The sequence below is a fragment of the Sander lucioperca genome, chromosome 1, assembly GCF_008315115.2.
Source record: "Sander lucioperca isolate FBNREF2018 chromosome 1, SLUC_FBN_1.2, whole genome shotgun sequence".
In the NCBI taxonomy this organism is placed as follows: Eukaryota; Metazoa; Chordata; class Actinopteri; order Perciformes; family Percidae; genus Sander; species Sander lucioperca.
The window spans coordinates 11141783-11163961 of NC_050173.1; the positions used below are offsets into that span (position 1 = coordinate 11141783).

The window sequence follows — 22179 nt, forward strand, 5'->3', positions numbered from 1 at the left end:
ATAAAACAGAAGAAAACCAAAACACATTTTGTATAGACTATACCGCTGCAAGGTTTCAGGTCCATTTGTATATTTTAGCTTTTTGCTGACCACTTCTAAATGTATTCTAGGCTACAGTTTGACATTTAAAGGTAGGCCTATATGTTGCCAATTGGTTTCTGTTATATCATAATTTCTGTAGGGTTTGATTAATTAGCAATCTGAAATGTGCTTGATTTGTGTAGTCAATTCGTTGCAACTGATTTGCATTTGTGTCCTGATTTGACTAACCAAATGTCTGGGTGGATACCAAATTGTATGCTTGAGAGACTGGAGGGGAGGATTCAAGATAGGAACTACAACTGCAGCTCCCCTGCCACATTTCACTTAACCGCTGTCTGTCTCTGCTATACACAAGTATTCGGCCATTTTCGCGACGCAAATCCTGTCTTTCTGCAAACTGTGTTTTTTTTCTCCACCTTTTTTAGAACTTGCATCGAGTGTATTTTCCGGGACAGTCTGTAAGAGGCGGAACCGAGTGTAAGTGCGCATGTGGAAACCGAACTGCTCTCGTGCAACAAATGTACTGCATGCTGGAACTTGCAGGTTTGGTAACGTTGTTTTGAATTCAATGCTTGGTGTGATACCACATGGCAGCATTTATGCCACGTTACCGCTTGCTCTGCTTCATCATGCTGTTGTTATTGTGGGCTGTGGCGTTTACATGTACCGTTAGTGCATGCAGTCTACTCAATGGGTTTGTTCTGTTATGCACTTTTATGTGCTAATGTGTTATTGTTTATTCTCAAGTACAATATAAGCGTCACGTGTTAACAAATGCTATTGAAACTTGACAGTGCACGGACCGCTGTTGCACAAGCAGCCAATTTAAAGTTTGTTGCGCTTTTTTTCAAAATCTCATATGGCTAGGTCTGGCAATGCGAGACTTTTGGAGGTTGCATAAGTTTGAAGTAACGTTAAAGTAAGGCCCATTGATAAATGAGCACTTGTGTGTACGGTTAAAGTCCGCACCTACCTTTGTGTAGGCCTACCATGTCAATTACACCCAAAACCTGTTTAAACCTGTTACCAAACCCAAGTCAAAATATGCGGACAATTTTGTGAGCTGCAGACTTTTGACATTGGTGATAGAAATCTACACTAATCAAAAAGAGTTTTATAACATTATTTTCAACAACCTCTTTACCCAACATTTATTTAACCTTTCCACCATGTAAAATGCACAATCTATTTGGTGTTATGATACACACTTTGGATATGACTTTTCAATTACTATAAATAAGTGTGGAATATCTTCTGCATACTCCGCAATCAGATACAGCATACTGTATACGTGTGTGTCATGTCATCTGTTATGATGCCATGCAATTTAGAAAAAATTTTTTGTAAATAACTTTAAAACAGATTCATAGGTTGCACTATACATGACTTTACTCTGACGTTAAATATTCTGCACAATAGTATCCACATATGTTTCTGCAGCATCACTCTGTCCCTTTGTGTCCACTGACTGACTACAGGGGCTATGGCCTTCCTTGGGAGAGCAGTTCGGCGGGTTGTGCGGCCTCCTCTCTCTCCCTTGAGCCGGACAACCGCTTGGTCCTATAGCTCAGAGCCCACCAAGGAAAAAAGTGTTCCCTACGATAAGACACTCAAACAAGAGGATGGAGCCTCCTCTGGACCTACTAAACCTTTACCCAGGTTAGCTTGATGGATGGATGAATAGTGTTTACTGTAATATGTGCTGTAAAAGTGACTATTTACTTCCAGTAGTTTTTGCAATTCAAGACCAGCTTCTGTTTGAATTCTTACATCATGATAAGATGATTTAGCATGAAGAATATGCACATAGCTGGGTAGAGGGGTTGTGCAATGATCAATACATTATAGACCAGATGATGGAGGAATAATGATCATGATGACCTCTGCTCTATAGATCCCTCAGGTCTGGAAAAGGTCTGAAAACAAAGACATTTGATTGTCAGTTTTAAAAATATGTAAAATAATCTGCTCAATAATAAAACACTTTCCACAACACTTCTCAACACTCAAGGTAGAAAAAAAGCTTTAAAGCCATAGGTTGATATTTGGGGAAATATGTTTATTTACTTTCTTGTGGAGAAGAATCACTCTCGGACTGAGTACCCTCATGTGAGGATGGCCCAAAAAGATGCTAGAATGAATAGCTGTGGATGTGGGGAGGGGCCCATAGAAAATGCTTTTCTACAGGGCCCAGAATTTTGTGCTACGCCCCTGATCTTGTCCTCTAACTCTCGACAACAAAGCAAACGTTTGTATTTCCAAAAATGTCAAACTATTACTTCAAGTAACTGAAAGCAGCTTTCATTTGACATGGTTTGATTCAGTGAATAGTGCTGCTGAGTTTTAAGTGGCATCGTCATCCCATTTTAAAGGTCATGTTCTCAGCTTACCTGTCTGCCACCTGTCTCAGGTCAGCGGATGTGGTGGTGATCGGAGGAGGCAGTTTGGGCTGTCAGACCATCTACCACCTGGCTAAAATGGGGATGACCAACGTAGTTCTGCTGGAGAGAGACAGACTGACTGCTGGCACCACCTGGCACACTGCAGGTAACAAACCATATAGAATATGGACAGGTGTAAGGAGTATGAACTATTACTGATACTGTTCAGCCATCCAAGCTTACTCTTACTCTTTACATATTTACCTACCTTTTCTTTCTCCTGTACTTCAAGTCTTAAGGTCTCTGCAGATAAAGTTCTCCCAGTTGTGTGTTTGTATGTTCATCTGCACACTGTGCATGTATTCCTGTCTACAAAAAAAACAATTTTAGTAAATCTTCTAATGTGCGTGTCTGTTTACTAGGTCTGTTGTGGCAGCTCCGTCCCAGTGACGTTGAGGTAGAGCTCTTGGCCCACACCAGGAATGTGATCAGCAAAGACCTGGAGGAAGAGACGGGTCTTCACACAGGCTGGATCCAGAATGGAGGACTCTTCATCGCCTCCAACAAGCAGAGGCTGGACGAGTACAAGCGCCTCATGTCGGTAAGAATCCAGATTGCTTGTTTTATGGCCACTGTGAGGAAAACATCATTGCATTAATACTTAAAGTGCTCATATTATTCTCCTTACTATTTCCCTTTCTTTCATTGTGTTATATATCTTTTTTGTGCATGTTAAAGGTTTACAAAGTGAAAAAGTCCAAAGTCCACCCCAAAGGCACTTACCATCTCCAACAGAAAACACTGTTGACAAACTGCTCCAAACAGCTCTATTGTAGTCCAGCCTTTACTTCCGTGACGAACGTGTGTCACTTTGTAACACACATTATAATGCTCGCCTAGCTGCTAGCGTGGCACGCCCCCAAACTCTTGTGAGTTGCTTCTGACCGGCTTGTAGTGCTTACCTAGGTACTGTGCATGTGCGACTCCCAACAAAGATGGAACAGAAGTAAGATGTCTCACTCTGTAGCTAAAATGGAGAGCTACCCCACACACAGGGTGAAAAGAGGAGCTGCAGCAATGTGCAGTACGACAAAAATATAGTGTATTTTGAAAATTAAACCATGTAAACCTATTCTGATATAACCTCTAAATACAATTATGAACCTGAAAATGAGCATAATATGAGCACTTTAAAGTTGCTATATGTAACTTTTCAGTTTGTGTTGATTGGACCAAAGCGGTAGTGTTTTTACCACACCTGTTGTCGTAAAGGGTCTTTTCTTTACGGTGCTGTATTGCCCACTGTATAGTACTGAGTTAGCATTCCCGGGAGGTCATATAGTCGCGATGAATGTTTTGATCAACCAGAAAATCATTCATTTACAATAATAGTATAAGTTACAGATGCATCGTTGCATTTCAAGTGTTGCATACGGTAATTTTGCCTACTTTAGATGTATCGTGAGCAAAACCCGGTATCAATGTCACTGTGTCATGAGCCAAAGCATTAAGAGATTGTTGTAACAACCAACGTAATAATAACTTAGATTAATATAGCGCATTTCATGAAACCCAAGGACCCTTTACACAAGTACAGTTGGACAAGGGAAAAGAAAATAGTAGGTCAACACAAACATGGACTAAAAGGAATAAAACGTCCGCGCTAAATGGAAGAGGGACGTAACGTTAATTTAATGTTGGCTACTGACATACAACCCAATTGCGCATTGTGAAGTTATTTTATTAATGAAATATACATATTAGTTACCTGAGGGCCAATTCGGGGACATTTTTGAATCATTTACAATCCCGTAGTTGTCTCCATCTGTTAAAAGCCCGACCGAAGCTGACTCACGTTATCGCCCGTTGTCTTTCACTTTCCCTTTAAGCTTTTAGCTTCATTTAATTTCCTTCTTTTCTGTGATGGTCTTGCCCCGGTATCAGCCATAACTACAACAGATAACTTCTAAAATAACATTAAAATAACATTTGGCCTATATAAAGAAATCTCCTACTTCCTTTTACCTGGCTCCACTGGCTGTATACACTAATGGAGGCTTTTCTAGTGTTACAATGAAATCTGTGACCCGTCAGATTGTGTGCTCTGTAGCGCCGTCTACCTGCCGCAAATCATTCTGTGACTTTGCGGGAAAAATCGGACCCGGGCAGAGGCATTAATAAAAAAATATATAAAAATATTGTTCTTTTCACTGTTAGTCTTGAGCTTCGTCTTCGTCTTTTTCGGAATAAGGGCGAAAAAACGGAATATTATGTGCATGGAAACGTAGTCACTGAGGATCAGCACACATGCATTGTATTAAAAATAATTTAGTTCTAGAAGTTGAAATAAATCAGCTAAACAAATAAGTTTTTGTAAAATTCATACACATTTGTGCTACAAGAAAAAGCAAAAATAAGTGTAGGTAGAAGATGAGTATGACTACTGGGCTGGTCTGCTGCATGTAAACACAGGTTTTACAATAACCAGGCTGCTACAGTGCATGTAAACGATTGTAACAATCTGACTTTTCTTGCTCATAAATAATTGTATTATTGAGGTAAAGACCCCATTTTTCAAAATTACCAAAGTACAATTCCTGATAAAGACTTAATACGTACGTGCACCTCGGGCTCCCACTAGTAAATTAGCAGTTTTTTTAAGAATTGCATGTTAATGGGGTAATTCAGATTTACAGCTACTGCAACAACTCCTCAGGGCCCTAAAAAAGCAAAATATTTGTTTTTTTATTGCTCAACACCATCGTGGCACATGTGTGTTCATGGTTCGAAGTTCACTTAACCTAACCTTCACCTAACCAATGGACGGGGTGAAACTGATCCAGACATGAAAAAGCACTAAAATTGTTCAAATCAACAATCCTCACGTAAACCTGATTAATGATTAGGTAACTAATTCTCTCATTTGATGTAGAATAAAAGTGATCATCTTTAAACAGAAAGAATCCCTCTCAGGCAAGACCATAACCAATAAAACATGCTATCTCCCCTTATTTGTAGCTGGGTAAAGTTTATGGTATCGAGTCCCATGTCCTGTCACCTGCGGAGACCAAAGACCTCTATCCTCTGATGAATGTTGATGATCTGTATGGAACCCTGTATGTACCAAAAGATGGCACCATGGACCCAGCAGGCACCTGTACCACCCTGACCAGAGCTGCCACCGCCAGGGGAGCCACGGTAATGTGCTTCACACTACCACCTAGCCGCCTGGTGTGCATACATCGAATTTCACACACTTTTGCGTCACCATATGCACGCAGATCCCCCCCCCCAAAACGCTTGTCTAAACGCGGAATAAAAAGTGAGAACGCAATGCCACTTTTGCGTTTTCTCTTCAGATCGTTTCTGTCTAAACGTAGCTTTAAAATAGCACCCATATCTGAACAAGAGAATTCAGTGTAGATAGCCATGTCACCAGTTTTTGAACAGCTAAAAATGAATTGCTGTTTCGAGCAAAAGACATATTGAATGGCAGTGATATTAAATGTAACACACAACACCATACTTTTTAAACTGAGCCAAAACCTATGTAAGACCTGCGTATTTATGATGGTCAGTGCTTTCACAGTGCATTTGAAACAAAAGGTGGGTAAAGTCTGACGCTTTAGTCTGACTTTTTGGCCTCATGAAGGTTGCTTCTTTTTAGGTAGATCACCATGGTAACTGAGACTGCACAGCTGCCAGAGAGCAGGCTAAGCTCAGGCTATCGGATCCAAAAATACTGTTCTAAAAATTAGAACAAAGTTACAGATATTTTTTTCTGAAACAGTGATATCACAATCCCTACCTTACTTATTAGCCTTACAATGGCAAAGCAACTTAAAACCACTGAAACAATGTGGTCATTGTACATTACTTTACTGTCTGGTAATATATAAGGAATTATGAATATATGAATAGGATTATGAGGTACAGCAAAATTGTGGAGAGTGAGAGAGTGATTGATTCAGTAGACTGAACCCCTACTGCCATCAGGGCAGCAGCGGAGAACCTTAGAACGGCTCTTATTTGTTTAATTTACTCTACAACTCATCTGTTTATTACAAATAGGGATTCCTGCATGGGTTGAGCAGAGCATATACATTTCTTTATGTTGCATGTAAATGACACACTGTCCTCTTTAAATCAGGTGATCGAGAACTGCCCTGTGACTGGTATCCAAGTGCAGACAGATGACTTCGGTATGAAGAGGGTGAAGGCAGTAGAGACCCCTCATGGGACCATTGAGACACCTTGTTTGGTGAACTGTGCAGGTGAGATTCAGACAAGATCAGCTAACTAATCATCCCGAAGACAACAAACCCACAGATTAAAAGTGTTTGGACCAACTTTGACATACAAAATTAACATTGTTCAGGCATTCTTGATGTAACTCCCTGCTAAAGCAAATGTGCCATGTAAAAGTGAGATTGCAAAGTGGTTTGATACGTGATGCAAAAGTAGCAATTTAGTGCTATTTACAGGTATTTTTGCCCAAATTGCATGTCTAGATTTAGAGGTGGCATTTTATGACATTTTTGTCTCTGTGTGTTACATGCAGGCGTGTGGGCCACCAAGCTGGGGGAAATGGCTGGAGTCAAGGTGCCTCTTATCGCGATGCATCATGCCTATGTGGTGACCGAGAGAATTGAAGGCATACAGGTAGGACCTCCATGTGTCATATCAGAGCAGCTTGACTGTGGTTCATGATATAGTATACTAAAAATAAAATCAACCATTGGACGCTGTTCTGTATGCCCTAATAGTATGCCAGCAAACAGCAGGCATGATGGCCATGATTTTATGGCTTTTGGAGCATCGTATCCTGTATAGAGCTTAGATCGGCCCAAAAAATCAAGCCCGAACCTACCTGAGCCCGAGCACGTTGCATCCGAGACCGGCCCGGCCCGACACATTAACTGTAATTATGAGCCCGAGCCCGATTTTAAACCCAACACTTTTTTAATACGTGGGCCGTTATAACTGACGTTCTCAACTACAATTCAGAGTTGTTTGAACTGCAGAAATCTGTTTAGAATAATGTAACAAGGACGAAGCCTGTAAACTGCGCTGTTTGTTTATTCAGAATGGAACAGATCGCAAATGGATCTGAATGAAGAAACGTAAAAAAAAGAAACAATGACGAACAACATATTGTTGTCACTGCCCACGACTTGTTTAAACTGCTTCCATACCTCTGACTTTCCTCCACACTTGCTCAAAGGTAATTATCCTGTTTTTTTATTTTTTTCTTTACATCTTCAAGCTCCATGTTGCACTTAAGATACACAATACAGCACAGCAGGCCCGGTGTGATGCGTGCGAGAGGAGGAGACTCCGCGCATGAAGTGCTGCATTTTGTAACTGCAGCCTAAATTTTGTACACATTTGTTACTTTTATATAGCTTATATATACATATTTATAATAGTTCTGATTATGGCATAGCTTTCTCCCTACCCAATTAGGCTAAATAGGTAATGGATAAAAAAAAAAAAAAAAATGCTTGATCAAGGGTCCGGCCCGGCCTGAGGATAGTGGCGGAAATAACGGCCCGAGCCCGACCCGAGGTCGTGTCGGGCTCGGGTCGGACTCGGGCTTGGGCCGAGAATCTAAACTCTAATCCTGTATTGTTGTCAATACAGAGAGATAATGCACTTTAATAATGGACTAACATGATCATACTGCATTCTGTATTTTATGTCTTTTTTTAAGCACTGCTATAAAGAAAAAGCACTTTTAATGATTGCACTACTGGTTAGATGTTAAACTGTATTGTACTGGTTGTCCTTACTTGTGCAAAAACAATAAAGTTGAATCTAATCTAATCTAATCTAATCTAATAAAGAGGCCCCCTGTTATAAAAGCCCTATTTTTGTCATTTGTTTCTGTGGCTCATACAGAGGCAAGGTATGTTAATGGAGATGCAACATACCCTCTGTAGTACAGACTTGATAGGTGATGTCTTCTAAATCATGCTTGCCCAAACACAGTCCCAACAAGTATTTATGCTACTTGTGTTTGTGTATAGTTCAGTATGGGTTTATTATAGAATCTGTACAGTGCATTTCATTAACTCTACCAAGTGAGCTGTTGTGCATTTTAGTATTGATACAACATACTTTGTCTATGTACTGTAGTGTGTGTGGACTTAGATTTAGTTGTAATCTCCTGTTTTCCATCTTGTTGAAATACACAGCTTTTCTGTAACCTTAACATTACACATAAGGTTTATAGTATTATTTATTTTTTGCCCTTTTTATTCCCAGAAATGTTCTTTTAAGCAAGCATTAAAGTTTTAGAGCTTGTATTATAATGTTAATGTAGCAGCCTTTTTCAGAATATGGCTTGGTAGTTGTTAATTTCATTTTAAGATAACTTAAAGCAGCATGGTGTTTCTAACAACTTTTTAACCCTCGTAAAACAAGGGGCAGAGGAATCAATGCCACTATTACAATGTCAATTACATTGACAATTATTGTGCAATATCACAATTTATTAGGAATGTTTAAAGTCTTACATTACATTGTACATTATTTATAATTCACTCTTCAGGCATCTTCATAGAAATGACTACTGTAACTTAAAAATTCTTTCATCTGTCTGTATTAAGTCTGTATGACCAGCAGGGGGCACTGTGACATTATATATTTCCACCTGGAAAGGTCCAGAGTGAGTTAGTGAGTTTTGGAATGAGATGTGTGTGTGTACTTGTTTGTGTAAGAAACAAGGGGAGATTGTTTTGTTTGTATCCTTTAATTCTGATAATGTGTGTATTTGGGGGGGGTATTGGGGAGGCCTCTACACAGATATAACATGTCTGACATGGCTTGTGTACACAATCCACTGTTAACTGTGATTGTGATTCTCGTGTGTGTTAGTTTTAGTTAGTGTAGACATGGATAACTGTGCTCATCCTCTACAGGCCGGTGGTTTTAGGGGGGCTGTCTCTGTGCTATGTAATTTAAGAGCAGCTTAACCAGCATTACTGCTACATCATGTACACAGACATGACACACTCGTACATTTGGATGCCATCAGGAAATTTGTTCTAACCAGGGTGTGCAACTTGTCAGGTCAAACATCTCATGCTGACCAAATGTCTGTGTGTGTGTGTGAAAAGATGTGTTTTTGTCCTGAGAGGCTGCAGTGGGTTTACATTTAAAACGCTTGCTGATAGTACAGGACAGAGTGTGTGAAAGTCCAGTGTTGTTCACATGGAGTTCACTGCCTGACTTGGCACAGAAGAGAGAGGAAAGGAGCAGTTTGGCTGTTATTATACAGTATGTAGTGCACTGTTTCCAAATGTCAGCTTGTTCACTGGTATTTTGGTTTTGTACCCAGAGAGGCAATTGACTTTGGAATAAAAAGCCTCAATGACAGCATGAATACAAATGCCACAACATACTTAAAGTGTAACTATTCATTAGACACTTCCACAAGAATATATGCTTAGACTCAAGGGGATGGATGCTTCTCCGTGCTGTTTTTAAAAGAAGATTTCATGGTGTGTCAGTAGCTGCCATACCATACACAAAGAAACTCTATGGTTTGTCATGGTGTTAGTCACTGGTGCTGTAAAGATTTTTATGATTTGTATGTCCCATATTGTATAACCTTTTCCATATGTATGCTTCCAAAAAGCACTAAATACTATGTGAGAATCTGGGTGAAGTAAAGGAAAAATTTTCTTTTTAATACGAGGTAAACAACATGGTAATGTTTTTGTTTTGGTTTCAGCAAATCTTCCCCATTTATTTGTTTTGTTTTACTTGCAATAAGCAAAGTTATGCCGAAATAAGTAGTCAATTAGTTAGAACAGATTGACATAAAATCAACCAAGAATGTTTTATTTTAAAACATTTTTTTAAAGTTGTATTATAATTTCAGTCCATTATCTAGTAAAAAAAAAAAAATACCCAGCATTTGCTGGCACAACTTCAAATATATTGGCATCGACTTGCTTTTCTTTGTGTCTTGTTATTATGGATGAAGATGTTACAGTTCTAGCTGCCAATCAAACAAAGTAATTAATTTCTTAGCTTAATATTAATATGAATCTGCTCATTTTGTCACTGAAACACGGTGTGTTTAGACTAATTTGTGTTTTGAATACTTCCACTTTAATTTTCACTCTTTTGCAGAACATGCCAAATGTCAGGGACCATGATGCATCAGTGTACCTGCGCCTCCAAGGTGACGCCCTGTCTGTGGGGGGTTATGAACACAACCCCATCTTCTGGGATGAGGTAAGCTTGACAGAACTTTTAACAGAACTGATTAAACTGTGTGTTTGAAGGTATTCAGGTCCTTTACTGAAGTAAAAGTCCTGCATTCAAAACTTTGCTTAAGTAAAAATAAATAAAAGTGTAATCAGCAAAATTTAGAGTAAAGACTTCTTTGAATTCTTGACAAGAGTTAGATGAGAAGATTGATACCACTCACATGTCTCAGGGCTCTCAAGTGTCACGCATTGAGCGTGACAGTCACTCATTTCGATCTTTTGTCACGCACTCCCGCCACACTTTGTATTTCTCACGCGGAAAAACTATTTATAATATATTTAAGATGCCGCAGTGCCCAAAATTTCTCTGGCCGCGCCGCTCTCACTATGGAACCGGCAGGAATCAAGCGCGTCTCCCCTGGAGTTCTTAGTCGAGCCTGCCACTCATCAGCCAATCAAAAAAAAGAGAGGGGCTACACAATAGCCAATCAGAAAATAGCATTATTGTATCTGGGTAAGATTTAACGCAACATCCAATGGAAAAAAAAAAAGCATATCCTGGAATTGTTAACGTGATTCTGCTACAACATCTTCCGGAAAGTTTTGTTCACCCACAGAGGAAACCACTGGAGCTCCGAGCATCACTTTGAGCACAGAGTAAGTCATCTCCTGTTTGGCTTGAACCAATTTGGGAGGTTATCAAAGATCGCAGCCTTGGTTTTAGTGCTTCCACATTCTAATGCTGATGCCGAGAGGGTATTTTCGATGGTCAGTTTGAACAAAACCTCAACCCGAAACAGCTTGTCTCTGGACGGGATGTTGTCCTCAATCATGACCCTCAAAATGGCCGGGATTGAGCCCAACTCTTTCAAATGGGAGCCAACACCACAAATGATAGAGTCCAAAAAGGCAACAAACACAATAAACACCAGTCATAATCTCTCTCTCACTCTCTCACGCACGCACGCGCGCGCGCACGCACGCACGGGGAAATTGAATAAATACTTTGTATTGGTATCTTGGTTGAATTGTGCCATGTGTCAAATCTTTTCTTCTGAAAGTCTGAGCAATTATTAATAACAACAAAAACACTAATAATAATATTATTAATGAAACACCCCCATTCCCGCGACCCGTTCAACCCGCCCCCCCTTTTGGGGGGAATGTCACTCTTGCCTGTCTTCAAAACTTGAGAGCCCTGCATGTCTGTAGCCAGGAGACAGCTAGCCTAGCTTAGCATAAAGACTACAAGAGTACAAACTTGAGAAACACAAGTTTTACTAAACCTCCTATCTAACTCTTGACAAGAAAGCGAATAAGCGTATTTTCCCAAGTTTTGAACAATTTGTGGAGCCGGACTCAGGATGTGTTGTTATCTTAGAGGCGGGGGAAAGCGCTAGCCTGGCTCTGTTCCAAGGTAAAAACTATATGCCTACCATTACCATATATTTCAAAGCTGACTTATTTACACGGTGTATGTTGTTTGTACATGAAGAGAAATGTAGCAGCGATAAATTGTGGTTTATGGGGGGAGTTGTGTGCTGGACACGAGATCACTCATCTAATCCAACTTGCCACAAGAAAGTGATAAGCGTATTTCCCAAAATATCAAACTTTTCGTTGCAAATTGCAAGCAACATTGCAAGTCATGCAACAAACAGTGTACTGTATACACTGTTTCTAGTGGTGCATTGAAGCAAGGTTGTTACACTGAATAGAAAGAGATGCATAAAATAAATTCATGAGTGTTTTTCCACACTAATGACAGGGTCTAGGGTTTCAGTGTTTTTTGGTCGGTACTCTGGGCGGGGCTCGGTATCAATTTGCTTTTGAAAAGTTTGTTTTTTCAATAAAAAGGTTTTTTATAGAAAAACAGACTCATTAAGGTAAGCTATCAAAAAATATTTTGTGTTGTCATCCATGGTGAATATCTCATTTCTAATAGGCAGATTGGAGCGTATGATATGCTAATAAAAGGAGATAGACTCATTGATTTTAATGACCTCATAGCTGTCCTTTTAGCACCACCCACAAACCTTATATTCTTATCTCCACTGTTGGGTAAATTGCTTTTATTGGAACATAAAAACCGAAGCATTTCTGTAAAAGACAGACATGACTTAAGGCTGTGAAGATGAGGGGAAATTATTCAAACAACTCTTTGGTAACTCTAAAAAGTAATCGTACAGGCCGTTCTTTTATGCACAGACTAACTCTTTAAAGGGGTGGTTGAGTTTGGAGAATGATCCTTATAAAAGCATTAAATCAACAGGTGGTCTTGGTCTTAATGGATGTGTACTTTCTCTCAGAGCTGTTTGTTAAAGTGCCCATATTATGAAAAAATCACTTTTTCTGGGATTTGGGGTGTTATTTTGTGTCTCTGGTGCTTCCACACACATACAAACTTTGAAAAAAATCCATCCATGCTGTTTTGAGTGAGATACGGTTTCTGAATGTGTCCTGCCTTCAGTCTCTGGGTGAGCTGTTCAAAATTGGCACGGCTTGTGACGTCACAAGCCGAAACGAGCAGGCTAACCGCAACCATTAGCTCGTAGCATGCTAATGCTAACGCTAGCATGCTACCTCATTCTCAATAACAAAGCACTGCTACAACACACACAAGTTCACCATAATCTACAAAAGAACTACTTACATGTGCGCCCTCATTTAGAAGTCTCCCAGCTAATCCTGACTTGTAACTGACCGAAGTTGTAGAAACAGCCTGTCTTTTACTGTCTATGGAGCTAGCTAGCTGACATGATCTACATCTGAGCTACTGCACATGTGCGAGTGCAATCAAAGATAGTACAGAAGAAGAAGAAAAGAGGTCTCACTCTGTAGCTAAAACAGAGACCAGCTGAAAAGAGGATCTGCAGCAGTGAGAGAGAGCGGTGCAGTACAATAAAAATATGGTGTTTTTTTGAAAATGAAACCATGTAAACCTATTCTGGTACAACCTTAAAATACAATTATGAACCTGAAAATGAGCATAATATGGCTGCTTTAAGTAGGCTGGCAGGTTTGGGGGCAGGCATCTTTGCCTTTTCCTGTGCTGGTGTTCTACACATACCTTTTCACTGTTCATGCATTCCTGTTTGATTTATTAATTTAAATATGTGTTCTTACAATGTAATGCAGTTCTTGATCCATGCCATTCATAAGTAAAGACTTAAAACAAGTTAAAACAAATATATCTCTTAGTCTTTCATAAGAGTTATTAAGCTCAAAAACCGTCAAGAATAGAACAATATTAAGTCTGAGTTTTTGTGAAATGCTCCAGACGGGATATTTTCATGACACTAATAATACTGACTTCATTACTTTCTGTCTTTCCGGCTGGCTGCCTGCTTGTCTACAGACTCCTCAGTGCTTTTTACATTTTAGAGGATTTCTTTGTGTAGAAGCAGCTTCTTTTGTTCTCGTTCTGCAGCTGAGCGATGCTTTGATGTCTTGAGGCGAATGGAGGAAGAAAGAGGAGATACCGAAAGGAGAATTAGCGGAGATAATAGAGGATGCCTACTAAGTGAAGATGCGCAGGATCGACTGGCTTGTGAGGGATTGAGAGTCTAGTGAGGTGTCTAGGACAAAGAACACTGCTCCTCAGATATCCGGTTGAGTGTCAGTGCTCGGAAATAATGCAGAACCTCTTTGTTCACATGAAAGAAGCTACCGTCAGCTCACACTTTCCTGTGACGTTCAAGTCTTAATCAAAACTGAAAGTGTCACCGCTGAGGCTAATTGTAAAGCCATATGAACGTTTTCCTCCCTTAACACTTGGGAGCACTTAAAGAAACCAGAATCACTTATATTTAACATTTTAGGCTGTAAGTTGATGGTGTTATTCACTGTGATATGTCTGCAGTGACTCAGGAGAGCATGCAGTCACCCTCTGAAAGTAAGAGACTGAGGAGCAGAAGTTCAGGTGAAGGGGATGACCAGATCAGTGAGTAGAGGGAGAAATGCATGATAAAATTGCTGCACCAGCTGGCGTGCTGGACTTTTCAATTTGTGCACCCTGAGTCAGTCAGATTAGTGTAGGCGGGGAGAATTCTAAGGCAAGTCGGTTGGCTCTGATCGGCATAGGTTGTAGGAGCTAAAGGCTCCATTTTGGCCCGGCTGACAAGGAGGGAGTTGCAGAGGTCCAGATGGAAGCAAATTAAATGCTTGGACAGGGAACTGAGAGGGATTTGACAGATGTTGATTCCCTGGTAAAAGAGTCGATTTAACAGATGCTACAGGATTGTGCTGTGGCTGCAGTGAGTGTGACTTACTCACACAGTTGGCAGTCTACACGCTTAAGTCGCAGTGTTCTTGTCAACAGTGATAAGGAAAGAAAAGGAGAGCATATCAGCCTTGATGCCATTGGCTTTGAGGTGGTGCACCAACATTGGTCATCCAACAATTCACTGCAGTAGTGTAGATTCATTTTGTGGGGAATTACAAACAAAATAGTCAGAGCTCAGTATTTTTAGTATTTATATATAGCTTTTTAAGTGGACATAATCATTGTGACACACACAGTGACAGTGTAAAATGATGTGAAAGGGGTGGCTCGTTGTGATGAACTTACAGAGAATTTTCCCTCAGGTGTTGGTAGAGATTAAAAGCAGAGCTTAAAGATGACTATCAGACGTATATTGAATCCAATTGAATTATGCTTTATAACTGCTAACAAGTTTGTTGTATCGATGATCTGCCAAAGTTGTGTTCACAGCTTGTTTTTGCTGCCACCAAGTGGCCAGGTTTTTGAAAATAATCCTGGAATTCATCCGTTCTCAAAAATCAACAATGCATAAATGCACAATTTACGCATTGTTGATTTTTGGGAACGATGCACAAGCTATCTACACAAGCATTCTGTAAATTATACATATTTAGTCTTTGTGGGGACTTGCATTTTCCCTTAATTCTTCCTTTCATTTTTTTTCTCAATGGGAGATCTGCCCCTTGTCAGGGCACCTGTCTACCAAGATCAATGTGTTCTTGCAGCAGAATACGTAATTTACTTGGAACATAAAAGTAAATGTGCAAAAGCTGAAAACAGCCACTGTTAAAAATGGCACACTTGTGTTTTGCCAGTATTAGAAAACCAAGTCCTCTCATACATTTCTGCTGTGTGTTTTTATTTTACCTAGGTGTCTGATAAGTTTGCCTTTAGCCTGTTTGACCTGGACTGGGATGTATTCATGCAACATATTGAAGGTGCAATCAACAGAGTTCCTGTTCTGGAGCAGACTGGCATTAAGTCCACTGTCTGTGGACCAGGTACACACAAACCCATAAACAAACATACATGCACACACACTGGTTCCACAGAACCATCACTTTTCATGAAAATCCTGCAAGCCCTTCTTGCAAATGTTTTATAACCAGCGGTTTGGAGAGAAACAAGTGAAACAAGGGACTCCTGAAACATATTATATACACAAATACACACACATGTAGAGATGAATGACCAGAGTAAGAGAAAAAAAGAGAAATGGATTGAAATCTGAGAGACAGAAACGTGAGAAAAGTAGAATTGGAGATGTTAATAGAGATGAAAAGAGAGAAAGAAACAACATGTAAAGAAAGAAGAGCTGCAATGTAGAGGATGGCAGAGAAGAACAGAATGTAAGAAATGGAAACAAATTATGATGGGAAAAAAAAACTTAATGTCAAGAAAGACAGAGCTCAGCAGGAGAGGAAGCTCTGATAAAATGGAGATACAAATGAGGATTTCAACAGAGTTGCTGCAGAACATCTCCTCGGCCGTGACCCTCACTTTAAGGTTGGCTTTTGTTTCACTTCAAGTGTTGTGTTTACATGATAAGTATACCACACTGATCGTCTGTGGTGAGTTTGTCTATCTTACATTTGTTGACACTTTTATCTACAAAGTTGGTCTGACTGTTTTCAGAATCATTCACAGCCGACCACAAGCCGCTGATGGGAGAAGCCCCAGAGGTCAGAGGTTTCTACTTGGGCTGTGGCTTCAATAGTGCCGGTAAGTGCTGCAGCGATGGGAAGAACGGGGGGAGACTTTAAAAGAAAGAAAAGAAAAAGGAAAGCCTTAGCCAATCTGTGTGGACACTCTCAAGGCAAAGTCCCTCCATTACTTCACTCATAGATGAGCTTACCTTTGACATTAGACTTGGAGGGATGCGAGTGTCTCAGCGATCTGAAAAACATGGAGAGAGGAGGCGTAAAGGGTAAAGTAATCACCATCAGCATTAACAGAAAAAAAAATCTGCATAGGAGCGAAAGACCACAGGGTCAATCTCCAAAGTTCTTATGAAAAGACAAGAGGTTGGAAGGGGCAGAGAGGTGGAGCTCTAATGATCGAGCACACAGTGGTTTTAACACACACTGAACACACGGACCTTCCTTCTCTGTTGGTTTTTGCTGCAGAAGTTTAGTTTTTGTACGTTGGATGCAAACTGCTGATTGATCCTTGCTGTTCTTGAGCACCTCCTCCATTGCTCGCTTATTCTTCAACCACTTATTATGAGACACTCATTCGGTCCATCAGCCTGATCATAGGTCAGTTAGTATCTTGTTATCCATTGTCAGGTTAAAAAGAGCTCACACACTGCTGTCCCTGAGCTGTTGATTTATTTTATATCTCATGCATACCTTATTCATTAGACCTGTATTGCTTATGATTTTACATTGTGTGGAAAATATTAGGTGATTAAGCAATACGTTTTTTAATACTATTAATAAAAGTTAATCAGCAACAGTTTTGATTTAATGATTTGTCGTTTAAGTCCTTTTAAAAAAAAAAAGAAAAAAAAAAAGCCAAATATACGCTGGTTCCGGTGTCTCTAATGTGAAGGTTTGCTGGCTATAAATCATTGTAATTTATATATCTTTGAGTTTGTAGAGTTTGACTGTTGGTCAGACAAAACAAGTGATTGACCTTACCTTGGGCTTTTGGAAATTTGAATGAATTTCTTTTACTATTTTCTGTCATTTATAGATTGATTAATCAAAACCATTATGGACAAATAAATAATGTTAATGAAAATAATGCTTCAGTCCTTTTTAACCCACATTGTACATTTATTTTTCTTCTACTTTGAAAAAAAAAAATGGAGGTGGATAAAATATTGTCCGCTCGTCCTCCAAGCTCATTGAAATAGGCATGGCGTCACCAATATATCGCGCCTGGTAACGTAATTAAGGATATTCCACTGGCCATGCACAGCAAGGATATTCCAAATGCCTTTCTCTTGCCCGGCACACACACACTTTAACTTACTGTAGCATACACACACAAACAAAACACAACATCCTAGTTTTTATCGAAGCAAGACCTTGATAATCGCCACTTTTCCTCATGCTTTTCCCTTCTCTCACTACACCCGTCTCCTTTTCTTCCCCCCTGCCTCTTCGTCCCTTTGGCAAGGGAAAACTTCTCTGTCCATTTCACTCTATCACACAAAAACCCATACACACGCTTGAACTCACACAGCTCATTTGGCCCAAGGAAGTGCAAGACAAGCGGGGTAATTCAGAAACCACAGGGTCAAAGTCCACACATTCACGTTAAAAAATCCATCACTGAGTGCTCAGTATTTTTTTAAGCCTCAAGTTGTTTTGTTTTACTTGCTGGGATTCATTTTGGTAACCCTGTTTAATTGTAGAAGTTGGATTTGTTGCCTAGCAACCTAAAGTTACTTATTCTTAGTGTCAAAATCATCATGCTGAACTTTGAGTGCATTTACTTATTATGATTATGGTTCTTTAATTGATTTTAACTGCTGCATCTCTTAACTGTATCACCATGTTGCTCATAATCACAATACTGAGCACTTGCAGGTGTTATGGCGAGAAGAGTTTTCTTTTAATCGCATTATAAGGTACAAACAATTGCCTGTATTTAAGGCAGTTCACAATGAGGCTGAGAAAACCATTGGGTTCAGTGGCATGATGCTTTTTGGAAGGATAGAGACAGTGATGCAAATAGCAACGGGAGCCCTTACAGATGTGCTTCAGTGGAGGATAGAGGTGGTGATGGTAGGCTTAAAGAATCATTAAGCTTGTCTATCTCTCTACCCCTGCTCCCATCCATCCATCCATTTAAACATCCACCCAGGCTTGGCCCGGAGTGACAGTGTCTGCAGATGAGTGAAGTAGTGAGGGATTGGAGGAGAGAGGGCACGCTGTGAGAGATGAAGGGATGAAGGAAGGATTGCAAGGACACACTGATCACGTTGCTGCATGTTGATGTTGTGCTCGCAACACATGCAAGAGTGTTTATATGCACACACACAACACACACACAGGATGTATGCAAATTAGCAGCAACACAACACAAGAAGGGGGTTGCTAAAAGGGAGCAGCGCAAGCTCCCAGGTTTGGGACCGGATGGATAAAAAATTGAATTGTCAGTGTTTGTTTTGTTAGTCGGGTTAAACAAAAAGCAACCTGAATGCTGCAGCCGTTGGGTGCAGCTGATGAGGTCAGATTGCTCAGGGGCAGCTGTGAGCAAGGGTCAAATGATGGAACAAAGGTCCAAACAGTCCTCTGTACTGTCATGACTCTACGGTCATATGACATATAAAGGCTGCTGCAGAGGACCGAAACTCTTCTCCAAATGAGACATACTCACAGTCTTCCTATCGGTGAGTGAGAAGCGGAGAGAGGTTCTGTTTTGGGTTCAGATTTTCCCCACTTATTTACCATCTATTGCGCCTGTGCAATGCACCCAGTAATCTGACAATTGGATACAAACTTTTTGTTCTGCGACTAACAATTTTCATTAGCGATCAATTTGTTAGTTATTTTCCTTTGATTAATCTCTGAAACATTTCATTTATAAAATGTCAGAAGTGCAGGGTGACATCTTTTGTCTTGTTTGATCATCATTCCAAAATAGTGATGTGACTTTGTGCTCTGGGAATTTGCGATACTGACTTATCGATAATGAAAATGATCGTTAAACCAAAACCCAAAGATATTCAATTTAGAATACTATGTAAAGATAGATGATAAGCAGATCCTCACATTTAAGAACAATGGACAGAGCAGCAAGTGTAGTGTTTTTGCTTAATAAATGAGTTAAGTGATTTATTGATTTGTCAAACTTGATTTAGTTGTTTAATGTGATTTATGAATTGTATTCGTAACAATATCTGCATTATCCTTTCTTTTTCTGTGTTTTTTTTTATTTATTTTTATTTGCAAACTTTACTAACATGTTATCTTTTTCTGTGTGTTGGATGTGTGTTTTTGTCAGGCATGATGCTGGGAGGTGGTTGTGGTAGAGAGCTGGCTCACTGGATCATACATGGTCGCCCTGAAAAGGATATGTATGGTTACGACATCAGGTACATCACATTAATACTGTAATAAAACATACAGAGGTGAAACACTAAAGTATTTGAGCGGTGAATTTGATCACAGGAAGTTTCAAAGTTTTCAAAGGCTCTACAAAGCAGAACATGGTTTTGAGTTTCCGTTTGGCATTTAATCAAAGGGCAGCAGGAACCAGAGTAATAAAGTTTTAATGAAGTCTGAATGATTGTGACTTTTAATGAGCATTAATCTTTTGAATTCCTCTCCCTGCTGTCTCAGGCGTTTCCATAACTCGCTGACAGACAACACACGTTGGATCAGACAGAGGAGCCATGAGTCGTATGCTAAAAACTACTCTGTGGTGTTCCCCTTTGATGAGCCGCTGGCCAGCCGAAACATGAGGAAGGACCCTTTCCATCAGGTAGATGAGCAGTTTAACAGTGTTTTGCTGTTTAAAAAAAATGTTAGTTATAAAAAAAGGAACGCAATCAACCATGAACAGATAATGAATTCATTTTATAACGTTTTATACTAGCAGACACAATAACTCCACAAATGCAGTTTTCTTGTTTTTGTTTGTCGTCCTAAATACACACACAACAACAGTTTCAGTTAAGTCAAGCAGGGCTTTTACTTTCTGTGAAAACCTGTAGGAAGTGTTTGTGTATCTCTCAGGATTTAGACAGACAGACACCTTTTGGCTTGAACATAGCTGAGTGTGTGAGGGAAACCTTCTGGACACATATTGACAAGGTTTCCTAACAAAGATGAAACCAGTTAACCTCTCTAATGGCGTTTTCCATTACATGGTACCTGCTCGACTCTACTCTACTCGGCTCGACTCAACTCGGCCGCGGTACCCCATCCTCCATTTTCCATTGCAGATTTAGTACCGCCTTATGCCTGAGGCAAGCGTGGCTGGTCATCATAGCGACGCCGCAGGAAACTGCCGTGACCTAACGCGACACACACAGAACGTCGAAAGTGTGTTGTTTTTGACTCTCGGCATGTGGCTGTTACCACAGCCAGAAGACAAATTTTGTTTCAAAAGAAGCTGGAGGCAGCAAAAAACCCACCGCTGGCTAAACTATTTAAAAATGGCGGTTTTGTTCAGGACACCCCCCGTCTGTCGCTAGCAATGATGACACAGTGATTAGTGACGATTCTCTCTGACCAATCAGTAGTCTGCAGGTTTTCACGTCACCTTTTGGTATCGGCTCAGCTCGCTTGGAACCTGGACGGAGGTGATACTAAAAAAAGTACCTGTTAGCAGGTACCAGGGACTTTTTTTCATAATGGAAAACCAAAAAAGTAGAGTAGAGTAGAGCAGGTACCATGTAATGGAAAAACGAGCATCTCTACTGCCATACAACCTGACCAGTCATCTTTGATCACTTCCTATATTTTTAGAGGTTGTATGAGTCACTTCTTTTCTCGTTATTCTCCTCACCGTCTCATTCCGATTTTTTTTTTGTCATGCATCCACACACGGCGTTAACTCATATGTCTCTCATCTGGTGTTCTATTTTTTTTTACATCCTCCCCCAACACAATTTCCTCTTCTATTTATACTATTCATACTTAATATCTGTTTCTCCCTCTCTTTCTTCCTGTGGTTGCCATGGTCTTTGTTCTTGTTCCAATCTGTATTATGTGTGAGAGAAAAAGAGGTGCTGCTGTTTATTTTTCTCTGCTGACCTCTGTAACAGCAGCATCTGATTGGATAATTGAGACACTAATGTGGCAAAATCAATATATAAACAATGCCGCTGAAACCCCAGGCTAGGCAGGCATCAACATCTATGTGTGCATGAATGTGCGGAGTAGACATAGAATTGAGTTGAGAATTGAGTTGCTAATGCTACAAATCAAATAGGAATGTAGAACAAACTGTGTGTGCTTTCATGTCTGTCATTGAATATTTTGCCAAGCTTGTCTTGAAGTACTGGTGATACTCTGACACCATCTCTCTCAGTACTTACAGAATGTTTATCTCTCTGTCTCCTCATGTCTTTTCTGCTCAGATCTGGAGGTAAAAAGCTGATTCAGGCTCAGCAAGTTAGCAGTGTAACTTATCCCCAGCAGCAGTGTATTAATGCAATCCTTGCCAACATGACTATAAATGATACACTTAGCTTCGGTAGCCTGGTCTCGGATGTCTTTCAGCTTCTTTTCTCCCCTAAGTCCGGCACAAACTCTTAATGGGCCTTGCCACCATATTTTATGCATTAATGACCCACTTAGCCTTGCTT

At 40.0% G+C, this 22179-nt stretch overlaps 1 protein-coding gene across 3 annotated transcripts in view; it reads left to right on the forward strand.

Moving 5' to 3' along the window:
- Window positions 1-303: 303 nt before the first annotated feature.
- The window catches only part of sardh (sarcosine dehydrogenase), a 38060-nt gene continuing 16184 nt past the window's right edge, over window positions 304-22179 (forward strand). Inside the window, exons 1-12 of one of the 3 annotated variants that reach the window (XM_031277771.2) lie at window positions 304-519; window positions 1521-1701; window positions 2453-2589; window positions 2846-3024; window positions 5442-5621; window positions 6574-6697; window positions 6985-7085; window positions 10566-10670; window positions 15781-15910; window positions 16545-16631; window positions 19869-19959; window positions 20207-20348. In XM_031277771.2, coding sequence (XP_031133631.1) covers window positions 1526-1701; window positions 2453-2589; window positions 2846-3024; window positions 5442-5621; window positions 6574-6697; window positions 6985-7085; window positions 10566-10670; window positions 15781-15910; window positions 16545-16631; window positions 19869-19959; window positions 20207-20348 — 1452 coding nt within the window. In that variant the 5' untranslated portion in view covers window positions 304-519; window positions 1521-1525. Of the gene's footprint in view, window positions 586-1520; window positions 1702-2452; window positions 2590-2845; window positions 3025-5441; window positions 5622-6573; window positions 6698-6984; window positions 7086-10565; window positions 10671-15780; window positions 15911-16544; window positions 16632-19868; window positions 19960-20206; window positions 20349-22179 lie in introns of all 3 variants that reach the window. The other 2 variants (XM_035996339.1, XR_004896117.1) reach the window with 2 other exon arrangements.